Here is a 21,572-nt window from a genome sequence, read left to right on the forward strand (position 1 = left end):
GTCAGAGGGCATCAGATCCTCCTCTAGAACTGGAGTGACAGACGGGTGTTAATGTTAACCACAGTATGGGCTCTGAGAACTAACTGAACCTTTATCATCTTCAAGAGTAACCGTGTTCTTAAACACTAAGCTGTCTCTTCAGTCCCTGAGCAGTAGTTTTAAATACTTGTTTTATGTAGCAATTGTTCTTCCGAATACTAGATAGTTATAAGTTTATAAATTACAAGATTCTGGGCATCACTGGTTTCTTTCCAGGGAAACCATAATAAAATTACGGCAGTCTTAGCCTTGTAATCAACTTTGAAGGGAGATTTACTTTTGCCTTACAGCTTCAGACGGTCCTCAGTTAAACTTGTTCCTTTTGTGGCTAGGGAAGCAGCCCACAGCAGCCGAGAACTCACATCTGAGGAAGTTGCTCAACTCATGGTGGCATGGAAGCAAACATGGAGGAAGGGGTTGCGAATCCCAAAGGACTTCCTGACAGGAAAATCTTGGAGACCTCAGGTGAATCCGCTTGAGAAAAATGTGTTTGCTCTTTCCCAGTAGGGCAACACCTGTTGAAGGAACACTAGCCTCCTTGAACTTGTGGCTCTAGCAGGCCTTGCCCTTCTCCCCCATTCCCTGTGCCTTGCTAAAAACCATTAGATTGCATTCCTAAAGCTAGCCACCAAGGTCTATTCCCTTATTTGGCCACTTCCTCCTGAGACTGAAACTGAGACTGGACCAAGGTCCAGTATTGAAGTCCAGAAATAAAAAGCCCCCTTTGGCTCACCTAATCAAATGTTCAATTAAAATTAACACCTCGTCCTAACGTAGGCTTTTCCCCTTTGCCTTTATAAACTACCATTTGTCTATGTGCCAAGTCCATCTCTGCTCTATCCAGACACAGTCTTTTTTTATGATTTATTTATCTTTTATTCTATGTGCATTGGTGTGAAGGTGTCAGATCCCCTGGAACTGGTTTCTCAGACAGTTGTGAGCTGCCATGTGGGTGCTGGGAATTGAACTCGGGTTCTCTGGAAGAGCAGTCAATGCTCTTAACCGCTGAACCATTTCTCCAGCCCCTCCAGAGACAGTCTTTTGTCCCTCTGGGACAAATACCCCTCCACCCTTTCCCAGTGTCCCCTACTCTCTTGTCCCCTATCTCCTTTATCATCGCACCCTAGCCCATTCTAACCCAGATCTCCCACTTTCCTCCTCTTAAAAATGTCACCTGCAAGGTCATTTGCTGCTGTTTCCTGTCCGAGTTAGAAAGGAACCACTTTTAACTTTTCCTTCCCGCTAAATAAAGGAGTCCCCTTCACCTAGTTCGTACCCTTCTGTGGGTAATTTGGGGTCAGACACTTCCCAGAAGAATCAAGGCCCACCCAAACCAATATTGGGCACAAGGGCTGTGAGGGCCCGAGAAGGCGTCATTAGTGTTATTTCACATTTTGTGGACTCTCCCGGCGCTCAGCGTCTGATAGTGACAGGGACGAGTCAGGGGCTCTTTTCCAACATCTGTCGCCCTCCTTACTAATGTAAGATGGACCTCAATCGGCAGGGAGGGCCGTGCGACCTCAGTTAGAGCTTGGGGTGTGGGGGTAACCAAGAGCTCGTCCAGCGATCCTGAGGTCCTCCTACCAGAGGTCCCGAGTCTCTGTTCATCCGGGAACCTCCCCCGGAGCCGCCCTCCCGTGCACTTCCGCCGCCGGAAGTGACGCGAGCGCCAGCCTGGGGGCAGTCGAGAGTGGCCCCGGAAAGGCTGGTGCTGCTCAGGCAGGAGCGTCTCCGTGACGGGACAGTCGCTAGACCCGCCTCTCCACTTGGGTGAGTCCCCCGGAACCGCTGTCGCGTCGCCGTGGGAGCAGTCGCTTGTTTGGCCTGCGCCAGACGCGCAGGAGGCGCCGCGGTCCGGCTGACGGCTGTTCTCCGAGCTCGAGCGCGCGGAGGGCCGAACTCGCGGCCCTGTTTTCTCGTCAGCCCGGGTTCGTCGCCGAGTCCGGGGAACTCGAGTGGACCCGTGCTGGCGAACCTAGCGGCCGGGCTCCGGTGGCAGCTAGGTTGGTGTGGCCTACTTCGTCCTCTGGGGACCGAACCTTCACCTAAAAGGGAAGTGGATGGAGGGCGGCTCTGGGCGAGGCCTGTGAACTGGCCGGGAGCGTCACGGGGGGCGGTGGAAGGTGGACGGAACCTGTGTGCGCGTCCTTGGGTCTGAAGGACACCAGGCACGCCGCTAGCCTTCCTCGTGCGGCCGCCCAGGCGATCCCATCAGCCTGCCCTAAGGGTCCGTCTCCAAAGTGGGTTGTGTCATTAGCCGTCAGGCCCGTTGAGTAATGCAGAACCGGTTACCACAGAATTCCTACGGGGCCTGCTTTTGAGAAAAACAATGAGTAATCTTAACTGGCGTGTTTCTCCGGGTCTGAACTTGAGCCTCTAAATACTTAGAACGCCCTATGGAGAGGTTTACGCGATTGTACTGGTTGATTTCTTTCTTTTCTTTCTTTTTTAATTTTAGAGGCTACGTTTTTTTGTTTTGTTTTTGAGACAGCCTTGAGTCTAGCCTTAAACTCCTGAACAGGAACTCCTGCCTACATCTTCCAGGTTCTGGGATTACAGGCCCAGTCATATATAATACACACACACACACACTTACACACTTTAATACCACAGATTTGGAATTTCCAATAGAGTCAGAATAGTACGGAATTCTTAGACCGTACAGTTTGAGTTTTAAATTTTGAAACTGAATAATACCGTTTTTTCCCCCCGTGTGTGTGTTAGGGATTGAAATCAGGGCCTTGTGCACACTAGGAAATACTTATACCTTGAGCTGTATGTATTTCCAGCTCCCGTTTTTTTTCTTTTTGCTGTTTATTTTGGTAACTTTTTTTTGTTTTTGTTTTTGAGACAGGGTTTCTCTTTAGCTTCGGAGCCTGTTCTGGAACTCTTCTCTGTAGACCAGGCTGGCCTCGAATTTACAGAGATCAGCCTGCCTCTGCCTCCCGAGTGCTGGAATTAAAGGCATGCATCACCTCCCCCTGGCCTTTATTTTGCTAACCTTTTTTTTTTTCCTTTGTGCACCCAAATTACCTTGCACTTTTAATTAATTAATTGCATTTAGAGGAACTTAGCTCTGTGGACAGTGACACCTGGAATCAAGTACTTCTTTTTGTTTATTTGTTGTTTTTTGAGATGGTTTTTCTGTGTAGCTCTGGCTGTCCTGGAACTTGCCCTGTAGACCAGGTTGACCTTAAAGTTTATTTTTAGCTAATTTTTCTTAAATATCTATCCATATATATTAAGTAATTTCTCATGTTCTTACCCTGCAGTGATGGTCATTGTCCTCCTGAACAGGGATGGAGGAACTATCCCATGAAGCAGCAGGATCATCGAGGGTCCAGTTTCAGTCTTTGGAGAGCCATTCTGAATGTCTTTCCCCAGAGCTTCAGTTTCTGCAGGACACGGAGATGGAGCAGGGATTCCCTGGGGGTAAGGCGGAGACAACACTTATTTTCAGGAGAATGGGGGTGTTAAGGGATTCTTAGGCCTGGTACAAGAGGCCCAGGGACTGGAGTCAGAAGATGGCCCTGAGAGGAAGAACTGGAAGGGAGGAACAGAAGTGATTCCTTCCTGGTTTGGGCCCTTCTGTCCTGCCCTGGCTGTTTATCCTTTAGAAAATGTGGATTCCTGTCACCACATCCCGAATAATTTTTTAAGACAGGCTGCTTTTGCCACATCTCACTGGCCTTACCTGGTTTTCCTTCCTCATAGACTCAGAAAGAACCTTTCCCTCCCTGTGTTCCCTTCACTTTGTGTCTTCTTTGCTGATGATTTATTCTGTTGCAACTGCAGTTTGTGAATTATCTAATTTTGGTTAAGAAAGCAACCATTTAATTTCTTGATTGAGCACAGTGTTCGTTTAAATGCACAAATTTACATATTAACTGTACATTCACATACATGTATTAGATAGGTAGGTTTGGCAATCTTCCCCCCCAATCCCCACAAGGTTTGCTACGTAGCCCTAGCTGCTCTACTACTATCCAGCCCATGATTTGGATGAATTTTGTCTCAGTCTCCCAACTACTAAAATTGTAGGCATTCATTACAGTACTTAGCTGCTGATTCTGTTATGTAAGAACTGTGTCTTATATTACTGTGACCAATGCTAGTGCCTGAAATAACTTGTGTGTTAGCAGCCGTTAAGTAGAGGGTGTTGTGGGGGCATTGTTGGAGCATGTAAAGGATTATGAAGAAGCATATTCCTTGCTCCTGAAAGTTTCATACAATGGTTGCAGAGAACAGTGCCCAATAACAAAAAAGAAGGCATATGGAGTTTATAGTAAATGGTATCTGGGAAAATGTCAGACGTTTGTTAAAAACTCTGACCCTGGATAAATCTCTTCAAGTCCTTCAACATTTTTGTTGTTTTGAGATAGGGTCTTTACATAGCTGTGGCTGTCCTGGAACTCACTATGTAGATATGTTTGGCCTTGAACTAAGAAATTCTGCTGCTTCTGCCTCCTGAGTCCGGGGATTACTGGCTTGTGCCACCGCACCTGGTCCCCTTCAACTCTTGAGGCAGTCTTATTATGTAGTGCAGATTGGCATTGAACTTTGCTTTGCTTTGATGACTTTGAACTTCTGATTCTTCTACATCCACTTTCTAGGTGCTGAGATTACAGTTGTGTGCCACCATACCCAGTATATGGTGCTGGGCATCAAACCCAGAGCATCATGCTTGCCAAGCAAGCACTCCACCAATTGAACTAGGTCTTCAGCATTCTTTTTGCTGCTGTTTCTGTGGTTTCTTGTTTTTTGTTTTGTTTTGTTTTGTTGTGTTGTTTTTTGAGGCCATATTTTTCACTTGTAGACCAGGCTTGCCAGGAAACGTTATCTGTCTTTATGCTTTGCTTTGCTCATCAAACGACAGGTGTAATGCTTACCCTTTGGGGAGGATGTCCTGAGGATAAAGTGAGAACCCTAATAAAATGCATATCACAATCTTAAACATATGTAAGTAGGAGCAGCTACCAAGGAGGGGAGTGGACATACATAAAACTTGGTAAATGTGTGTTGGCTGTACTAGAATGATGATGTGAAGGAGGATGCCACACATGCCTTGGGCAGGAGAAGTATCTTCTGTAAAGGGAGCCTGGTGAAAGGGCTGCTCTCACTCTTGGCTCCTTTCTCCTCCCTCAGCTCCACCTGTTCCCCAGGTGCCTGCTCTTCCCCATGAGGGAAGCCCAGGAGACCAGGCAGCTGCGCTCCTGACAGCCAGGTACCAGGTGAGCTGAGGGACCCTCTGTTTTTCCTCAGGGTTTCTTGTTGCTGATTGAATGTGGTCTCTCTTTTGTTCCATTTGTTAAACTTGCCTGGAATCTTTTCAGAAGCAGTTTGGGAACAGATTCTCTTCATAGATCCGGATTGACACAAACAAGTTTTCTATCTCACCACCACCACCTTTGTTCACGATACTGTGATGGGCACTTACGGGATTTATTCTCTAGGTTCTAGTCTGTTCTCTCTCAATAGCCACTAGATGCCCTATGTGTCATGTTCATCATTCTCTGGCCATGGTGCTATAATGGTAGCCCATTCCTGAAAGCAGCCAGAATTATTATTTCAGGAGTTTGTGACATTCGAGGATGTGACTGTGCATCTTACTCGAGAGGAATGGGGATGCCTGGACCCTGTTCAGAGGGAGCTCTACAGAGAAGTGATGTTAGAGAATTATGGAAACGTGGTTTCACTGGGTAAGGACCCTCCTGTCACTCAATATTTGAATTTCTTCCTTGTTTCTGAGTAGGTGTGATATCTTCAAGGTGGTCCGTAGAGTATGTTCAAGTTTCAGATTTCAGCCCTCCATTTTTAAGGTCCTCTCCTTTGGGAGGGTTAATTTAGGGTTCCTTTTGGTTATCAGGAAGAGACCTTCTTTCTACTCCTTATCCCCAGTTCATGTTTCTTGCTTTTGTAGCACATTTGTTTCCTGTTAGCAAAGAGAAACTTTGTTGAGTTTTGGCTAAGTTGTGGGGTTTTTGTTGTTGTTGTTTTGGTTTTTTTTTTTAAAAAGTAAGAGTCTTAAGGATCTTCCCAACTCCTTAGACTCTGTTCTTATTCCTTTGTGCCCTGTATCTGAGTTTTCCCAGTAAAGAAACAAATATTTAACAGAAAAGCTAAAATTTCTCTTGTTGAGAAGTCTCTTTTTAAGATCTTCATATTCGTCTCAAAATAGACAGATTTGAGAGACTTCATTTAAAGTTGTGACTCACTGTGGGCATTACACATTATAGTGCATTACCTAGGTAATCCTAAGCAACCATACCCCATGCAGCAGAAGGCTCAAGGCATCCCATACTAGGCAGGCTAAATTCTTAAATCATATTTCTTTGTTTTTTTGAGGCTGCCTGGGATTAGGCAATTTATAGTGATGTTGAGAAATACCTGTGAGGGGGGAAGGGGAGGGACAGGATTGTTGGCAAACTCCTTGGTCCGAGCTTTGCTTCCCCCTTTTATTTTGTCCTGTCTTTGATCTTGCATCCATTCTTGTGCATTTATGTCTATAGTTAAAACTTCCTCCACCAATTTTTCTTTGGTAGCACCTAGGGTTTTTTTGTTTGTTTGGTTTGGTTTTTTGTTGTTGTTTTTTAACCTTCTTGATTTCATGTTGGATCTAAGAAGTTTTCTTACCTGTGGGGAGGCAGTTTGCTCATTGGGAAGGTTTTTCAGTGTGTTTTCCATTCCTGGCTCTTTGATCTTTATAGGCATACTTCTCCGTCTTCCTACCACCCGGATTCATTGTGTGAATTCCTGCCCAGCCCTGAGTCATACCCAGGCAAGTGCTTTCTCTGGAGAAACACTTGCAGTCCTAACGGCAGGAATCACCAAGAGATGGCCCAGGTATCGGCTTTCCATCGGTAGTACTCGTCCCTGCACGGAAACTCCTTTTCCAAGATTGTAAGATATTAAATTTGGTTGATGGAATAGATGTTCCTTGGGATACCACCATTTTGTAAAGTTGCCAATCCCCAAATGACCTTTGGTGAATCTCTTACGTGGAAGCCTTCTTTAAAATCACGTGCATTTGGAACTCAGTTCATTCATAAACCACACTTGGTGGTCAGCTACTTGTGTGAGAAGCCACAAAGCCAACCCTGTCTCTTCAGTTACCATCATTTCCTGTTATTTTAGAGCAGGGAGCACATGTTATGTGCTCATTCTACTAGTGAATATAGCCTGTCCACTGTTTTACCACACTTTCTTGTGACCCCCAAACTTTCCTCATGTTTGGTATAATTTTTCTCCTTCCTTTAAAGTTCTATGTTCTTGTCCCTGATTCCTTTTTTTTTTTTTTTTTTTTTTGTGGTATCATACCAACTGATGTATTTATATTACCTTTTCTAATTAAGTGTTCTTAACTCTGTCCTTGATGGAGGGGAAGTGGGGGGCACAAAAATTAAATAGTTTAGGGCATCAAAATTGATGTATATTTTAAAGCTTTGTAAATTGTAAAATGATCTATATATAATTGTAAACTACTGTTAATTTTTGCCTAATACAGAATTTCTGACAATTAACTTGTGTACTTTTTGTAGTAAAGAAATTTTGTAGTACTTTAGCACAAGCCTATAGTAAATACACTACCAGGTGAAGCTTTATTTCATTTTATCTTGTCCTACATACCTGCATACCCACAGACTACAAGAAACCCTCCTGTCCTCCTCAGCTTGCTATTGTGATCAAGCCAGCATATTGTTTTTTTATTTGTTTTTGTTTTTGGTTTTCAAGACTGGGTTTCTCTGTGTAACAGCCCTCACTGTCCTGGAACTCATTCTATAGACCAGGTTGGCCTTGAACTCACAGAAATTGCCTGGTTCTGCCTATGGAGCACTGGGATTAAAGGCCGTATGCCACCACTGCCTGTCTAAGCCTGCATATTCTTAGCAACCATTTTTAACATTCTTGGGAATTAACTTTATTTTTGCGGGTCACCATTTGGAATCTAAGGTTATATATGTTTACTGATTTTACTTAGTGTTTGGGATTATAACAAGAACTTTATAATTCAATCTATGCTTAGGCTCCCTTTCTGGTTTATGATTTTTCCATGGCTGTATTTTTATTTGTCACAGGCACCAGGTTAGTCTCTTTGTTAAGTCTTTGCACTAGACAGCAGCAAATAAATAAATGGCTGAGTTTTTTAAAAAAATGTTTGATGTCTTGGAAGCAACAGTTATTTGCACAAAATGTTTTCTACTGTCATGTCTATTTTCTCTTTAAACTACATGCTATGTATATCTCATTTAATTCTTGCTGTAACTCAACAGTGAGTAGAGGATGTTACTCTTTGAAAAGGCTTTTTTAGCCAGGCAGTGGTGGCGCATGCCTTTAATCCCAGCACTTGGGAGGCAGAGGCAGGCAGATCTTTGTGAGTTCAGGCCAGCCTGGTCTACAAGAGCTAGTTCCAGGGCAGGCAACAAAGCGACACAGAGAAACCCTGTCTCGAAAAACCGAAAAAAAAAGAAAAAGAAAAAAAGGCCTTTTTTAAAGCCTTTAATCTCAGCACTGGGGAGGCAGATGCGGGCAGATCTTGAGGTCGAGGCTTGTCTGGACTACAGAGTGAAATCTAGAACAACTAGGGCTACACAGAAACCTTGTCTCAAGAACAAAAAATCTTTAAAAAGTTTCATTCATTTGCTAATTTTGTGTATGGGGGGGTGTTGCATCCTGCAGCTTGTGTGTCAAGGCCAGAGGCCAGCTTTCCACTTGGTCCTATCCTTGTGCTATGTGCGTTCTGGGAGCTGAACTTAGATCAAGCACCTTTACTAAGCAATCTCACTGTCTATGCAAGATGGTATTAATTACTCCTGAGAAAACTGAGGCTCTGAGAAATTAGGCTTGGGACCTGGTTCTTTCCTTGAGGCATATGCTGTCTTAGTTTTTTTGTGTGCTTGGCACAATAGGTCAATCACATATGACATTAAAATTCTGGGGTTTTGTTGTTGTTTTAAGTCAGGCATCCTGGAACTCTGTATAGACCAGTCTGTCCAGGGTGAAAAGAGATATGTCTCTTGAGTACGGGGATTAAAGGCAAGGGCCGAGCCAGGTATTATGGTGTACAGATTTAATCTCTGCATTTGGGAAGTAGAGGCAGATATCTCTATAAGGCCAGCCAAAGCTACACAGTGAGACCTTGTTGTCTTCAAAACAAAAAACAGGTATGCTGCACCACTATGCCTGGCTCTCATGTTACATTTTTACACTATAACTGTTACCTTGCCATGATAGGGATGTAAACCCCAAGCCATATGTGTAGAGGCAACTGTGCTATTGTAGTTTAGCAGTACTTTCATCTGACATGAAAGATCCCAGTTAAGAGTCTAACCCCCAACTGGGATTCAGAAACAGTGTGTGCTGTTCATGCATCTGTTCTGATCTTATTCTTACCTGATCTCCCAAGGTTCATATTTTCCAGGCTAAATGTCCTTTAAAAGTTTTTCTTTTTTTTTCAGATTAATTTATTTTATGTGTGTTTTGCTTGTTTGTATGTGTACCATGTGCACATGTGTACCATGCTTGTGCCTGTGGAAGTCACAAGGGGGCATTGAATCCTCTGAAATTGGAGTTACGTATGGCTGTGAACACCTATGAGTACTGGGAATTAAATCTGGATTCTTTCCAAGAGTAACAAGTTTTTTTTTAACATTCAAGGCATCTCTGCAGTCCCCAAATGTTCCTTTTTATAAAATTGGGTAGCTGTTATGGTGACATTTGGGTGCAAAGTTGGCACCCTATAAGCTGTTTTTCAAAAGAAGTTCAGGCGTGTAAGAGGCAGAGGCAAGCAGATCTCTGAGGTCAGCTTGGTCTACAGAGAGAGTTTGAGGATGGCCAGGGCCACACAGAGAAACTGTCTCGAAAAACCAAACAATAAAAGAAATGCAGGATACAAGATTTCATGATTCTGGCTATCCAGGAGCATTTTTAATGATGATAATGCCTCTGAGATCAATTTTTAAAAATTATTTATTGGGCTGGAAAGATGGCTCAGCCGTTAAAGGCTAGGCTCACAACCAAAAATATAAGAGTTCGGTTCCCAGCACCCACAGCTATCTCTCCAGCCACCAATAATAATAATAATAATAATAATAATAAAATAAAAGAGATTTTTTTTATGTTCATTGGTGTTTTACCTGCATGTATGTCTATGGGGTGTTGGATCCTATGGAAATGGACTTTTATAGACAGTTGAGTGGGTGCTGAGAATTGAACCCAAACCTGGGTCCTCTGAATGAGCAAGAAAAGGTAGGAGTTCTTCCTCTATCCATATTGGAATGTTGAGGGCCCTGTCTTTTTGGGGTTTTTTTTGTTGTTGTTGTTTGTTTTTGTTTTTGTATTTTGAGAAAGTTTCTCTGTGCAGCTCTGGCTGTCCTTGAACTCACTCTGTAAACCAGGCTGGCCTAAAACTCATAGAGATGCTCTTGCTTCTGCCTCCCAAGTGCTGGGGTTAAAGGTGTGCGCCACCACCGCCCAGCATGGGACCAGTCTTACTTAGGTAACCAACTACTGCTGCCATGAGCTCCTCAAAGCAACAACTTTTGTTTCATGTGCTCTTCCTACAACTTAAACCCCTTCTCTGATGAGTTATTGGGGGGGGGGAATCCAGATGTTCTCTTTTGGGCTGAGCAGTTGACAGTCACTTGTTTTCAACTTTTTGATTAGTTAGATTCTCCATTAACTATCACCTATTGCATATAGCAGCTTCTGACCACAACCGAAAGCAGCACTGATTTGTCAGTATAAGCATATTTAGAAGACAGGTTGACACCATGTCCATTTAGCAGAACAGAAGTAGGGCCTATAATCTCTCCAACTGAGTTTTTGTCTAGGTTTATACTACCAGGCATACTTTTTTTTCTTTTAGAACAGGCCTCAAATCCAATGCGGAAGTGCTAGGTTATCTCCATAATGGTCATAATGTTATTGTGTCAGTGGGCACAGCTTGCCCAGCAGGGAGGTTTAGTAGCTTGATGGTTTCACAGATAAGACCATTGGTTTTACTCCCCAGTATCCTGCATAGCACCTCTGGCACTATGAAAACTAGCCAGCAAAGATGGAAGTTTCCAATTTGATTTCTTTATGTCCTGAAGTTAAGATATGTGTGGTCTTTTCAGTAATAGAGCCATACTTAATTCTGGGAGGCAACCAGGCCAAGAGCAAGAGCAATATCCTGTATACTTTGGGGGAGGGGGAGCTCTGAAGCCACTCCAACTAACAATTTATAGGTAGGCAGATATTTACACCTATCATTAGTACTTCATTTAATTTCCCTGTGGTTTGGGGAGGCAGTATCATCTACCCATGCAACATAACCTCCCTTAACCTGGCTGGCTGGGAACTTACTGTAAACAACAAGCTGGTTTCAAACTCACAGAGATCTCCCCAGTGTTGGGATTAGCCCCCCCCCTTTTAAATTAGCTTACAAGTCATAGGTTTCCATATGGCCTTTACATACATCATCATCTCCCCCATCTCTTTATCCCACCCCACCTCGCTTCCATTCACATTTAACCCTTTTCACTCCAGTATTTCCTTCCAATTTTCTGTGTCCTGTGTTTTCCACTGTTCTCTTTCCTTTAACCCCCACCCCCACCCCCAGGTCCATTTTAACTTCCTCATTTGTCCAGATACTACCAAGTTAAACACAGAAATCTGAAAATTGCAACCTTCTGGACCTGGGTGACCTCATTCAATATAACATTTCCAGCTTCATTTTTCTACAAATTTTATTTTTCTTTTTAAAGGCTTGCTTTAATTGTGTATGCATGCACACTAAGATGTGAGTGCAGGTGCCTTTAGAGTCCAGAGGGGTCATTCAGTTCTCTGGAGCTGGGTTTACAGGCTGTTGTAAGCAGTCTGACATAGGTACTGGGGATCACACTCAGGTCCTCTGTAAATGCAATACCCTCTGTTTAACTGCTGCGCCATGTCTCAGCTTCTTCATTTTTCTTCATAGCTGAATAAAATTGTATTGTGTGTATGTATCACATTGTCATTATCAGTTCCTCAGGTGATGGGCAACTCAGCTCATCCCTTTTTTTGTTTTTGTTTTTGTTTTCTTGAGACAGGGTTTTTCTGTTTAACAGCCCTAACTGTTTTGGAACTAGTTCTGTAGACTAGGCTGGCCTTGAACTCACAGAGATTCATCTACCTCTGCTCTGAGTGCTGGGATTAAAGGTATGTACCACCACCGCCCCACTCTTAAGCCATTTTTAAGAACCTATAAATACCACTCATTACGTGGTGACATACTAGGATAAGGGGAACAAGTAATAAATTAGCTGTGCAGTATATATCTTTTATATGCGCTCCCTACTACTTTCTTTGCTCAGGACATATAAAAACTGCCCTTTGATACTGACAGCATCAAAATTCTGTTCTTCCTGTTGCTTTACTATCAAAAGAGATGGAGCTGCTCTAGCCTGAGGCAGGTTTGTCCTATTTGATACAAACCTGTGCTATACAGTGAGTTCCTTACCAGCGTGGGCTACAGAGTGATACCCTGTCTCAAGACACCCCCCGCCCCTGCAAATGGCAATGTAAGGAGTCTTCTCAGCAATAGAAAGTTTGTTTTAAGTGTACTTTTATTATCCTTCACTGTAGTATATTGTAGTCAGCGTTTATAGCTATCTCTGTATTTAGAAGGTGAGGTCCTTCAGTGGTTTGAGATGGATTGTCCCTTTTGCTTGGGCTCTCTATCCCTACCATTCTCTTCATTTATGCGGAACCCCATAAATGGTTGTTGAGTCAATAAAAAGAGTATAAGCTAATTCTGGTTTGAAGATGTGGCATACATTTGTTCCTCTGAGCACTGAAACAGATTGCTCCTTTTTTTTTTAAAGAAATCAAGATGTTTGAACAGCTTTATGGAACATAATGATAATTCAGTACTTACAGTGATCAAATCAGGGCAAATCAGCATTTCCATCCTTTCAGTAATTTTGTTTTGAGATAATGTCTCGTTACGCAGTTCTGACTGTCCTGGAACTTGTTAATGTAGACAATCATCTATTTGTGTGTGTCTTGAGTGTCGGTATGTGCACGAGTGCAGGTGACCAGGGAGGCCAGAAGAAGGTTTCAAATTCCGTGGAACAAGTTATAGCCAGCGTGAGCTGCCATGTGAATGCTGGAAACTAAACTTATCCCTGCAATAGCCGTTAAGTGCTATTAACCACTGTGCCATCTGTCTATCCCTTGAAGTAATATGTTGGGGATTTTAAAATCTTATTAATTAGAATTAAATTATAAATTGTTTCAGTTGTTACCCTACTGTGCTGAAGAGAACCAGAAATAATTTCTGTTTTGATGTTGTTTATTAAACTTGTTTGTCTTACTGGTTTTTGCTAAATTTATTTGTTTATTACAAATTTGCTGCTATACTTTAACTTGCTATGTAGCACGTGTTTGGGTTACATTTTGAGGATACAATTTGGTACTTGTAGACCAGGTCTAATACCAACATTGTAACCTAGGCCACAGGAATACTAACAATAACTTCTGTGAAGACAGGTACACACACCCATGCATGAGTTCCCTGAATTATATTTGAATGAAAGTTGCTGCTTCCAAGTTACAAACTCTCCCATTAGCATGTACTTTACCAGAGTACAAGTCTGAACTCCTTAGAGGACCTTTGTTCTCTAGGTTTTCCTGACCAATGTCTTCTCAGAACTTATCTTCTGTACTAATCGTTACTAAAAAGAAAAGAGGGCAGTGTAGCATCTGAGGATAAATTTCCATATTCCGTTTCCTTCTCTGTGAGCAGGATATCCAGTTTCCAAGCCTGATGGGATCTCCCAGCGGGAACAAGATCTACAGGTCTTTGATCTGGAAACTAAGAATAGAGAAGTCATAAGAGATAACTGTTCAGGTGAGTAAGGCAGAACCTGCCACATGAATCAGTGGAAACCTAAAGTCCAGGTGTTGAGCTAAGTTCTGACTGAGCTCATATTCAACTCACATTCATTCACAACTCTCTGTGAAGAGAGCCTACCTGTGATTACAGTTAGTGATTCTTCAAAGTGTGCTAGGTCCCAGTTTAAGTTATGACATTTTAACCCATTTTTATATTTGTTCCTTTGAAATTTCTTACTGCCTGTTGTTTTACTTTGCTACAATAGCCTGTTTGTATCACCCTTTAATCCATTTCTGTCCCACCTTGCTCCTGCTTTTCTTGCCCTTATATCTGCTGCTGAAATTTTGTGCTTGGTTTTTGAAGTAAATAAAATTTGCTTATCTTTGAGGATACTACATTATTTAGTTTCCTCATTTTATTTATTTATTTTTGTAAGCACAGGGTACAGATTATATTTGCATTTTCTATTTGTATATTGTATTAGATGGAGAGACCAGAGAAGAAAACAAGCTGTTGATCCCTAAGCGGAAAATTTCAGAAGAAGTACATTCATACAAAGTGAGAGTAGGAAAATTCAAACAGAATATTACCCAAGTTCCTGAGACCAGAGAGGTGTATAAGTCTGAGGACAGATTAGAAAGGCTCCAGGAAATTCTAAGGAAATTTCTCTTTCTGGAGAGAGAGTTTAGACAAATAACAATCAGCAAGAAAAACTTCACCAATGAGAAGAACAGTGAACCTGAAAAAAGCTTCAGTCTAGACTCTACACTTGATTCAGATCAGAGAGTTCTTAGAATACAGACCATTGATGACAATAAGTATGACATGAACTTCAACCAGAACCCAGCTGTTGGTGAACAAGAACCCATAAATCTAACACAGAGTAGTGACTATAAAGAAAGCTTAATGGATCTGTCCCACCTTAATAAATGGGAGAACATGCCTACCACTGACAGATCCTATAAATGTGATACATGCGGGAAAACCTTCCATCAGGCCTCAGCTCTTACTAGACATCAGAGAATTCACACAAGAGAGAAACCCTACAAATGTAAGGAATGTGAGAAATCTTTCAGTCAGAGCTCAAGTCTTAGTCGACACAAAAGAATACACACTAGAGAGAAATCCTACAAATGTGAAGCGTCTGATAAATCCTGTGATGCCCCTGAGAAGCCATGTGGCCAGAGCTCAGATGTGCTTCAGCATAAGAAGGTTCAGGCCAAAGCCAAGTCTTACAAGTGTGGCAGCTGTGAGAGAGTCTTCAGCCGAAGTGTGCATCTTACTCAGCATCAGAGAACTCATAAGGACATGGCCTGTAAATGTACCGTGTGTGGCAGTGACTTCTGCCACACCTCATATCTAGTTGAACATCAGAGGGTACATCATCAAGAGAAGTCCTATGAGTATGATGAATGTGGGCTGGCCTATGTGAAACAGCAAGGAGCCCGTTTCCGAGAAAAGCCCTACACATGTACTGAATGTGGGAAAGACTTCAGATTGAACTCCCATCTTATTCAGCATCAAAGAATTCACACGGGAGAGAAACTGCATGAATGTAATGAGTGTGGAAAAGCTTTCAGCCAAACCTCATGCCTTATTCAGCATCACAAAATGCACAGGAAAGAGAAATCATATGATTACAACGATTATGAAGAAACTTTCAGTCACAACTCCGATCTTACTCTGCAGCAAGAAGTTCACGTTAGAGAGAGAGTCTTTGATTGTGATGCATGGGACGAGAACTTCAGTCAGAGAGCACACCTTATCCAGCATGAAAGGGTCCATACCAAAGAGAAACCTTATGAATGCAATGAACTTGGGGAGACATTTAGTCAAGTTCAGGCATCATTCAGTATGTGAGAAAGAAAGACTGCAGAAGTCACATATGTACTGAATGTGGTAATGTCTTCAGTCATAGTCTGGCCCTTGGACAGCATCAGAATTCATACCAGAGAGAAACCCGCTGAATGTGATGAATATTAGGAAGTATTTTGATGTTAAACTCTTCATTGACTCCTGTAAGTCAGTGCTAGAATATATAGGACATGGTACATTCTTCAGCTTATTTTCATACCTTAGTCCCAGTTGGGAATTTGTATTGGAGTAGAATTCCACTGTCAAATGTGAAAAAGCCATCTGTCATCTACCTTGTTGGTTCAGTGTCACATTTGTGCCATGCAGAAAGTCTGTGAAGATAGGTGTGTATGTGAGAAAACTCAGTCATGCCCCAGTGCTTGCTCACATAGAAGAATCAATGCCCGAGAAATCACTTGGGTGTAGTAAACATTGCAAATCTGTGAGCAGGGGTTCATCTGTCATCAGAATATACCAGGTGAGAATCAAGATGATGAAAATGGTAAGTTCAGAACGTCTGCAGCAGTTGAGACTGATAGAATGAAAATGGTGAAACTTAGCACTCTGTTTCAGGCCTTATCCAGTATCAAAGTATTGGAGAGAAAATGGTTACTTCTGTGTGTAATTATTCCTGTTTAGTTCCAGTGTTTTTCAGTGTAGAATAACTAAATCCAGAAGATCATTTGGTGAACGTGTTTTCTCACAGCATCCTTTAATAAGTATTCTAAGTAGGTACGAGTATTTTATTTATAGAACTCATTTTAAGTGAGTTTAATTTGGCCTATACACATTAAAACATGTTTTTCCTTAAAATTGATTCATATTCACAGTTTGCCTAGGATGCTGTTTTTCTACCAATGTTGACATGCTTCTGACAGTAGCTCTGTGAGCTTTCTCTGTTCTTGGCTTGAGTGCCAAGGAGTTGAGTCTCCACAGGAGACTTGGGCCTTTCTTTTCAGAGGACCCTACATGCTATTATTTCTATAGCCATACCCTTGGCTTCCTGTTGATTTCTGCATTCTCATAGGAATCTTTAAATGATGTCCTGGTTGTAACCTTATCTCTAGCTGACACTGTTCTTCTTTGGGATCTTCTCTTCTGTGGTGAAGCTTCTTTTAAAGTTGTATTTCCATATTAGCCATCCACCTTTGGAGGATTCAGTCTTCCTGAGTTTGTGGCAGGCACCCAAACACTTACAAGTAATGCCCGAGTTTTTAGCTGCCTTGTTTGCATCCACAGCCCTCTAGAAGAAATGCCAAGGACATCAGGGAGCTAGTAAGACTCCTGGTGGCCTAGCTACATTCATTCAGTGCCTACTTTGCATGTATGTGTACGTTTAGAAACCTTTTATATGCCTATATTGAAGGCCAACAAAATGCTCAGGTCTGCTTTTGATAGGGAAACAAAGAACACACAAATCAGAGAAATTGGTAAGGAAATACAGCCTTCTAATAAAGATGTTGGCTGTTCTTAGTGATGTATCTAGACAGTATTTCAAGAGAGTGGCAGGTCCGTTCCTGGTAAAATTGTGACCATTAGGATTGCTTCTTTATCTGTCTCCCCTCCGCGCCCTTCATCAAGCCAGGGTAGCATTTTGAAGCTTAGGGCTTTGTGCACAGTTGTTTGTGCATTGCCATACTTTGTGTTGAGATGCGGTCGTACTTTGTTGCCCAGGCTGGTCTTGAATTCCTGGGTTCATGCAATCTTCCTGCCTCCCAAGTAGCTGGGACTATAGGCATGCGCTCCTGTGCCTGGATTTTATTTTTGTATTTTAATAGAATCTACAGGCCATATAAAAGATCATGGCTGTTTTGATTTATAGATGTGATCACAGGTATTGAGTTCAGGGTCCCTGCCCTATACTACATAGAGTTCATGATTCTTTACATGATGTCAAGGCATTTTTTTTCACCTTAAAATTCATAACATTTTATGAATAAGAAAAGTATTATTTAAAATTCTAGTTGTCAATCAAGCAGTTGAGGCTTTCATAGTTCAGATGTTGTAATGTTCCCTAGGATCCTCAACCAATATATAAGATAAATTGCACTCTGTAAACCTTGTGGCTAACCTCTAGGATAGTCCTACCACTGTATTTTACTTCTTTGCCATCAGCAAGCGTAGTGTTTCATCAGGGCAAGAAAATCAACATATATCAAATTGATCTAAATGTAAAAGCAAATGAAAAAAATGCATGTTTTTTTGGTCCCTATCAAACTTGTATACTCTTACTTATAGAGACCAATAGTCACCTGTGGTGGCTGAGGCAGAGGATTGATTCATCCTTAAGTAGCAGAATCTGTAAAAATCACATGTATGCATTTGGGTTAGGAACGTGCTTTTGTATTTCTACTTGAATAAAGGTGTGTTCAATGCTCTTAGACTCTTGTTTTGAACCAAGCCTGGAGGCCCCAGCTAAAAGCACTGAGCAACGTGAAATTCCTCACCTTTTTGCCTGCAGCAAGCTCCTCTGTGAGACTCTTCTCATAAGAAGTGAGTCTCCATAGAGGCCAGAAGAGAACATCAGATCCCTTGAAACTGGAGTTATAATTTTGGGCTGCCACATGGGTGCTGAGAATCAAAATCCTGTTCTCTGTAAGAGCAGCCAATGTTCTTAACCACAGAGCCAGCACTCTAGCACCTGGAGTTAGTGTTGATCCAGTTGGAATGCTTAAGAACATAAAAGCAATCGATTTGTGATTTCAGTAGAGCTTTGAATGTTGTGGTAGGTAAAACAAATTTAAAAAGAATGCGGAAGTTTCAGCTTGTCTGTTCAAGTAGATAAATTTGGTAAAATGACAGTGTGAGTTTCTATTAAGTCTTTGATCCTAGGAGAGGGAGAGAAGTCTGTTAGCTGGACACATTATTTTCATTTACTGCATGCATACACCTATGTAGACATTCAAGCTTGATTTTCAACACAGTTTTGCGAGAGAGCTGGGTTGTTAAAGATTTACTGAGGCACCAAGAAGCTGAAGATCTTAGGGTCTCACAGCAAGTTACTGTCTCAGGGTGTGACATGGCTGACTCCAGACGACAGGGGTTTTTTTTTTTTGCTGCTGTTTTTTTAAGCTCTTCCTATGGTATCCAGTATTGTCAGCTCCAGCTGATCCAAAGGCTCCCAGAGCTAATGTCAGAAGAGAGTATCTTAAGTACTTTTTTTAAGGAAATAATTGGTAGGCTTAAGATAATTTTTGACACAATGGGTTAACCAGGCTACCCACCCCCCTCATTTCCTATTTTTCCTGCCTAGACATCGCTGCCCCATCAGTTTCTCTTGTTCATTAGCTTTTCAGATTTGGTCTTAGCCAAAACTAGCTGATGGACCTAGAACTCTTGATCTGGAGCAAAATAGGTAAGCAAGCTTCATTCCTATGCACATGAAAAAAGACTTGTAGAGCACCATGGAAGAGTGTCATACACAGAACTACATTTTCAATCTGACCTACGTTTATGGGAGTTAAAAGGATGCCCCAGATAGTCACTTCAGCAAAGCACAATGATGTTCCCACACCTGAAACTGTAGGTCCATCCATCCATCTTATCTAGTTGTTCTGTGTATGACATTAGTGCTAGCCAATGTGGCCGTTAATCAAGTGAATTAATCCATGGGATAAAGTGAACTGGTTATTAATGCAATGCTTTGGAAGTAGACATAGATGGGCTTTATTCAACTCTATTAAAGCGTCACTTGAGATTTTTATATAACTCACCTATGCAATAAAAGCATAGTTAAAGATAAATGTAAAGGGTACCAGCCACATAGCAAGAGCTCAGAAAGTTCATGAGGCAGTAAGATGGGTCAGCCTACAGTAAGGATGCTTGCTGCCAAGTCTGTTGGTCCTTCCATCCATGGACTCCATATTCCTGTTGTGCACAGGCACGTTGAAAGTTCAATTTCCAAAAAAGTAATTCTTAAAAATGCAACTTGGGAGATGGCTCAATGTATTAAGCGCACTTGTTCTTTCATAGTAACTATGTTCAGTTTCCAGCACTCACATGGTGGCTCACAGCTTTAACTAGTTCCTGGGGATCTGACACCTGGTTTCCGTGGGCACTGCAAATGTGTATTGCACAGACATACATGGAGGCAAAATGCCATACACATAAAAAATGTTTATTAAATATTTTCTGTTATTTTATCTTTTCTGTTATTTTTGTTTTTTTCTAGACAGGGTTTTACTATGTAGCCCTAGCTGTCCAGCAACTCACTATGTAGACTGGGCTGGCCTCGAAATCACAAAGATCCACCTGACTCTGCTGGAGTTAAAGGTAGGTGCCACCATGTATGCTAGGACCTGAATTCAAGTCCCAGCAGCCATGTCAGGTTACCTACAACTTAAGGCTAATTCTAGCTCTGGGGGTTTTACAGTCTGGGCTCCTCAGTACATCTAAGTACACACACACATACCCACGAGAATGTATTTTAAAACTTCCAAAATTGGGCCAGGAGAATGGTTCAGTATAAAGATGCTGCAATGTCCTGATGACATAAGTTCTAACCCTAGAACCCGATTCTCCCTGTTAATATACATAAAGTTACAAGAACCAATTTAAAGAAGTTGTTAAGAAATGAATGAATAGGGCTGGAGAGATGGCTCAGAGGTTAAGAGCATTCCCTGCTCTTCCAAGGGTCCTGAGTTCAATTCCCAGCAACCACATGGTGGCTCACAACCATCTGTAATGGGGTATGGTGTCGTCTTCTGGCCTGCAGGCATACATACAGACAGAATATTGTATACATACTAAATAAATAAATAAATAAATAAATAGTTTTTAAAAAATGAATGAATAAACATCTAGCTGTGGAAATTTGATTTGTGTGGGGGATGGAAACCCTAAATTTGGAGACATGACTAGAGAATAGTCGGAACTGTTTGCTGTTTGAGTAATCAAACTGGCATCTGTCTCAACGTTTGTGTTCCCCCTTCAGAATACAAGCTAATGATTTAAGACTACAATAGATTTTAAAAATTAACCAAAGCAAAAGTAATGAGCATTGAAATTAATTTACTGACTTTTTCTTCTATTCTTCAAAAAATGAGCCCTTTATATTTCATTCATGTTTTTAAATTGTCAACTTGAGGTGTAAAATAAAAGATTCCTCTTCTGCTCGTTTTACAAATACCCAGTCTTCCACAGCCCATCATGAGTCTAGTTAGATGTTTGGGCTCTGGTTTGATGTGCGGTTCAACACCTATGTTTGTGTTCTTCGTTGTGACTGGTACAGAAAAATAGGAAAAGAGGTGCATGAGGATTAATGACAGGTCAGCTTAAGTGCCCAACAACTGGTGCTGCTGTTTCTGCATAATAAATAATAAATATGAACGATTCACTTTCCCCCTTTTCTCCCTTGCTTCATTACTAAGAAGTATGATTTCTGCCTTGTTCCGGGGGTTTTATCTTCTCTTCTTCCTCTTCTTTCTTTTCTTGCTATTTCACTCACTGGAACTCCTCCTTCTAAAGGTTTGTGAAGGACTGGATGAAGGACTATTGGATGGGAGTTCAGCCCACCGGGGTTGGCTTGACTTTGTGATCATCTAGACAGGTTAGTATGTGGCTGGGGAATTCAGGAGAACTGAGGGGTGCACTTGAGGCCATGATGAAGAGGAAGTTGACTGCAAACCAAACTCCAGGTCCAGTGAAGTGAAGATGGGTAGGTATAGAGTCCATAGGTGATGACAATGGACACCCAAATGATAGGTGTGGTCGATTGGTAATTCGAATTAACCAGACTAGCTTAATATAAAATATTTGGCTTTAATAAATAGAAGAAAGGGAGCTTACAAAACCAGGGTTCCAGCGATCCAGAAGCGCAGGGAAC

At 41.9% G+C, this 21,572-nt stretch overlaps 1 protein-coding gene across 7 annotated transcripts; it reads left to right on the forward strand.

The window, feature by feature from the left end:
* Positions 1 to 1,690: 1,690 nt before the first annotated feature.
* Znf655 (zinc finger protein 655) lies at positions 1,691 to 18,129 on the forward strand. 7 transcript variants are annotated; one of them, XM_087903282.1, is made up of 6 exons: positions 1,691 to 1,809; positions 3,312 to 3,471; positions 5,185 to 5,270; positions 5,612 to 5,738; positions 13,805 to 13,909; positions 14,379 to 18,129. In XM_087903282.1, exons 2-6 carry the CDS (start codon positions 3,339 to 3,341, stop codon positions 15,752 to 15,754), a joined length of 1,827 nt encoding a protein of 608 aa, XP_087759408.1. In that variant the 5' UTR covers positions 1,691 to 1,809; positions 3,312 to 3,338; the 3' UTR covers positions 15,755 to 18,129. The 7 variants fall into 7 exon arrangements, with proteins under 7 accessions (XP_087759408.1, XP_048292697.1, XP_048292691.1 ...); XM_048436740.3 differs by lacking the exons at positions 13,805 to 13,909; positions 14,379 to 18,129 and adding an exon at positions 6,747 to 7,559; XM_048436734.2 differs by lacking the exons at positions 5,185 to 5,270; positions 5,612 to 5,738.
* The last annotated feature ends 3,443 nt before the right edge of the window (positions 18,130 to 21,572 follow it).

Source organism: Myodes glareolus, chromosome 2 (genome assembly GCF_982192425.1).
Source record: "Myodes glareolus chromosome 2, mMyoGla1.1, whole genome shotgun sequence".
In the NCBI taxonomy this organism is placed as follows: Eukaryota; Metazoa; Chordata; class Mammalia; order Rodentia; family Cricetidae; genus Myodes; species Myodes glareolus.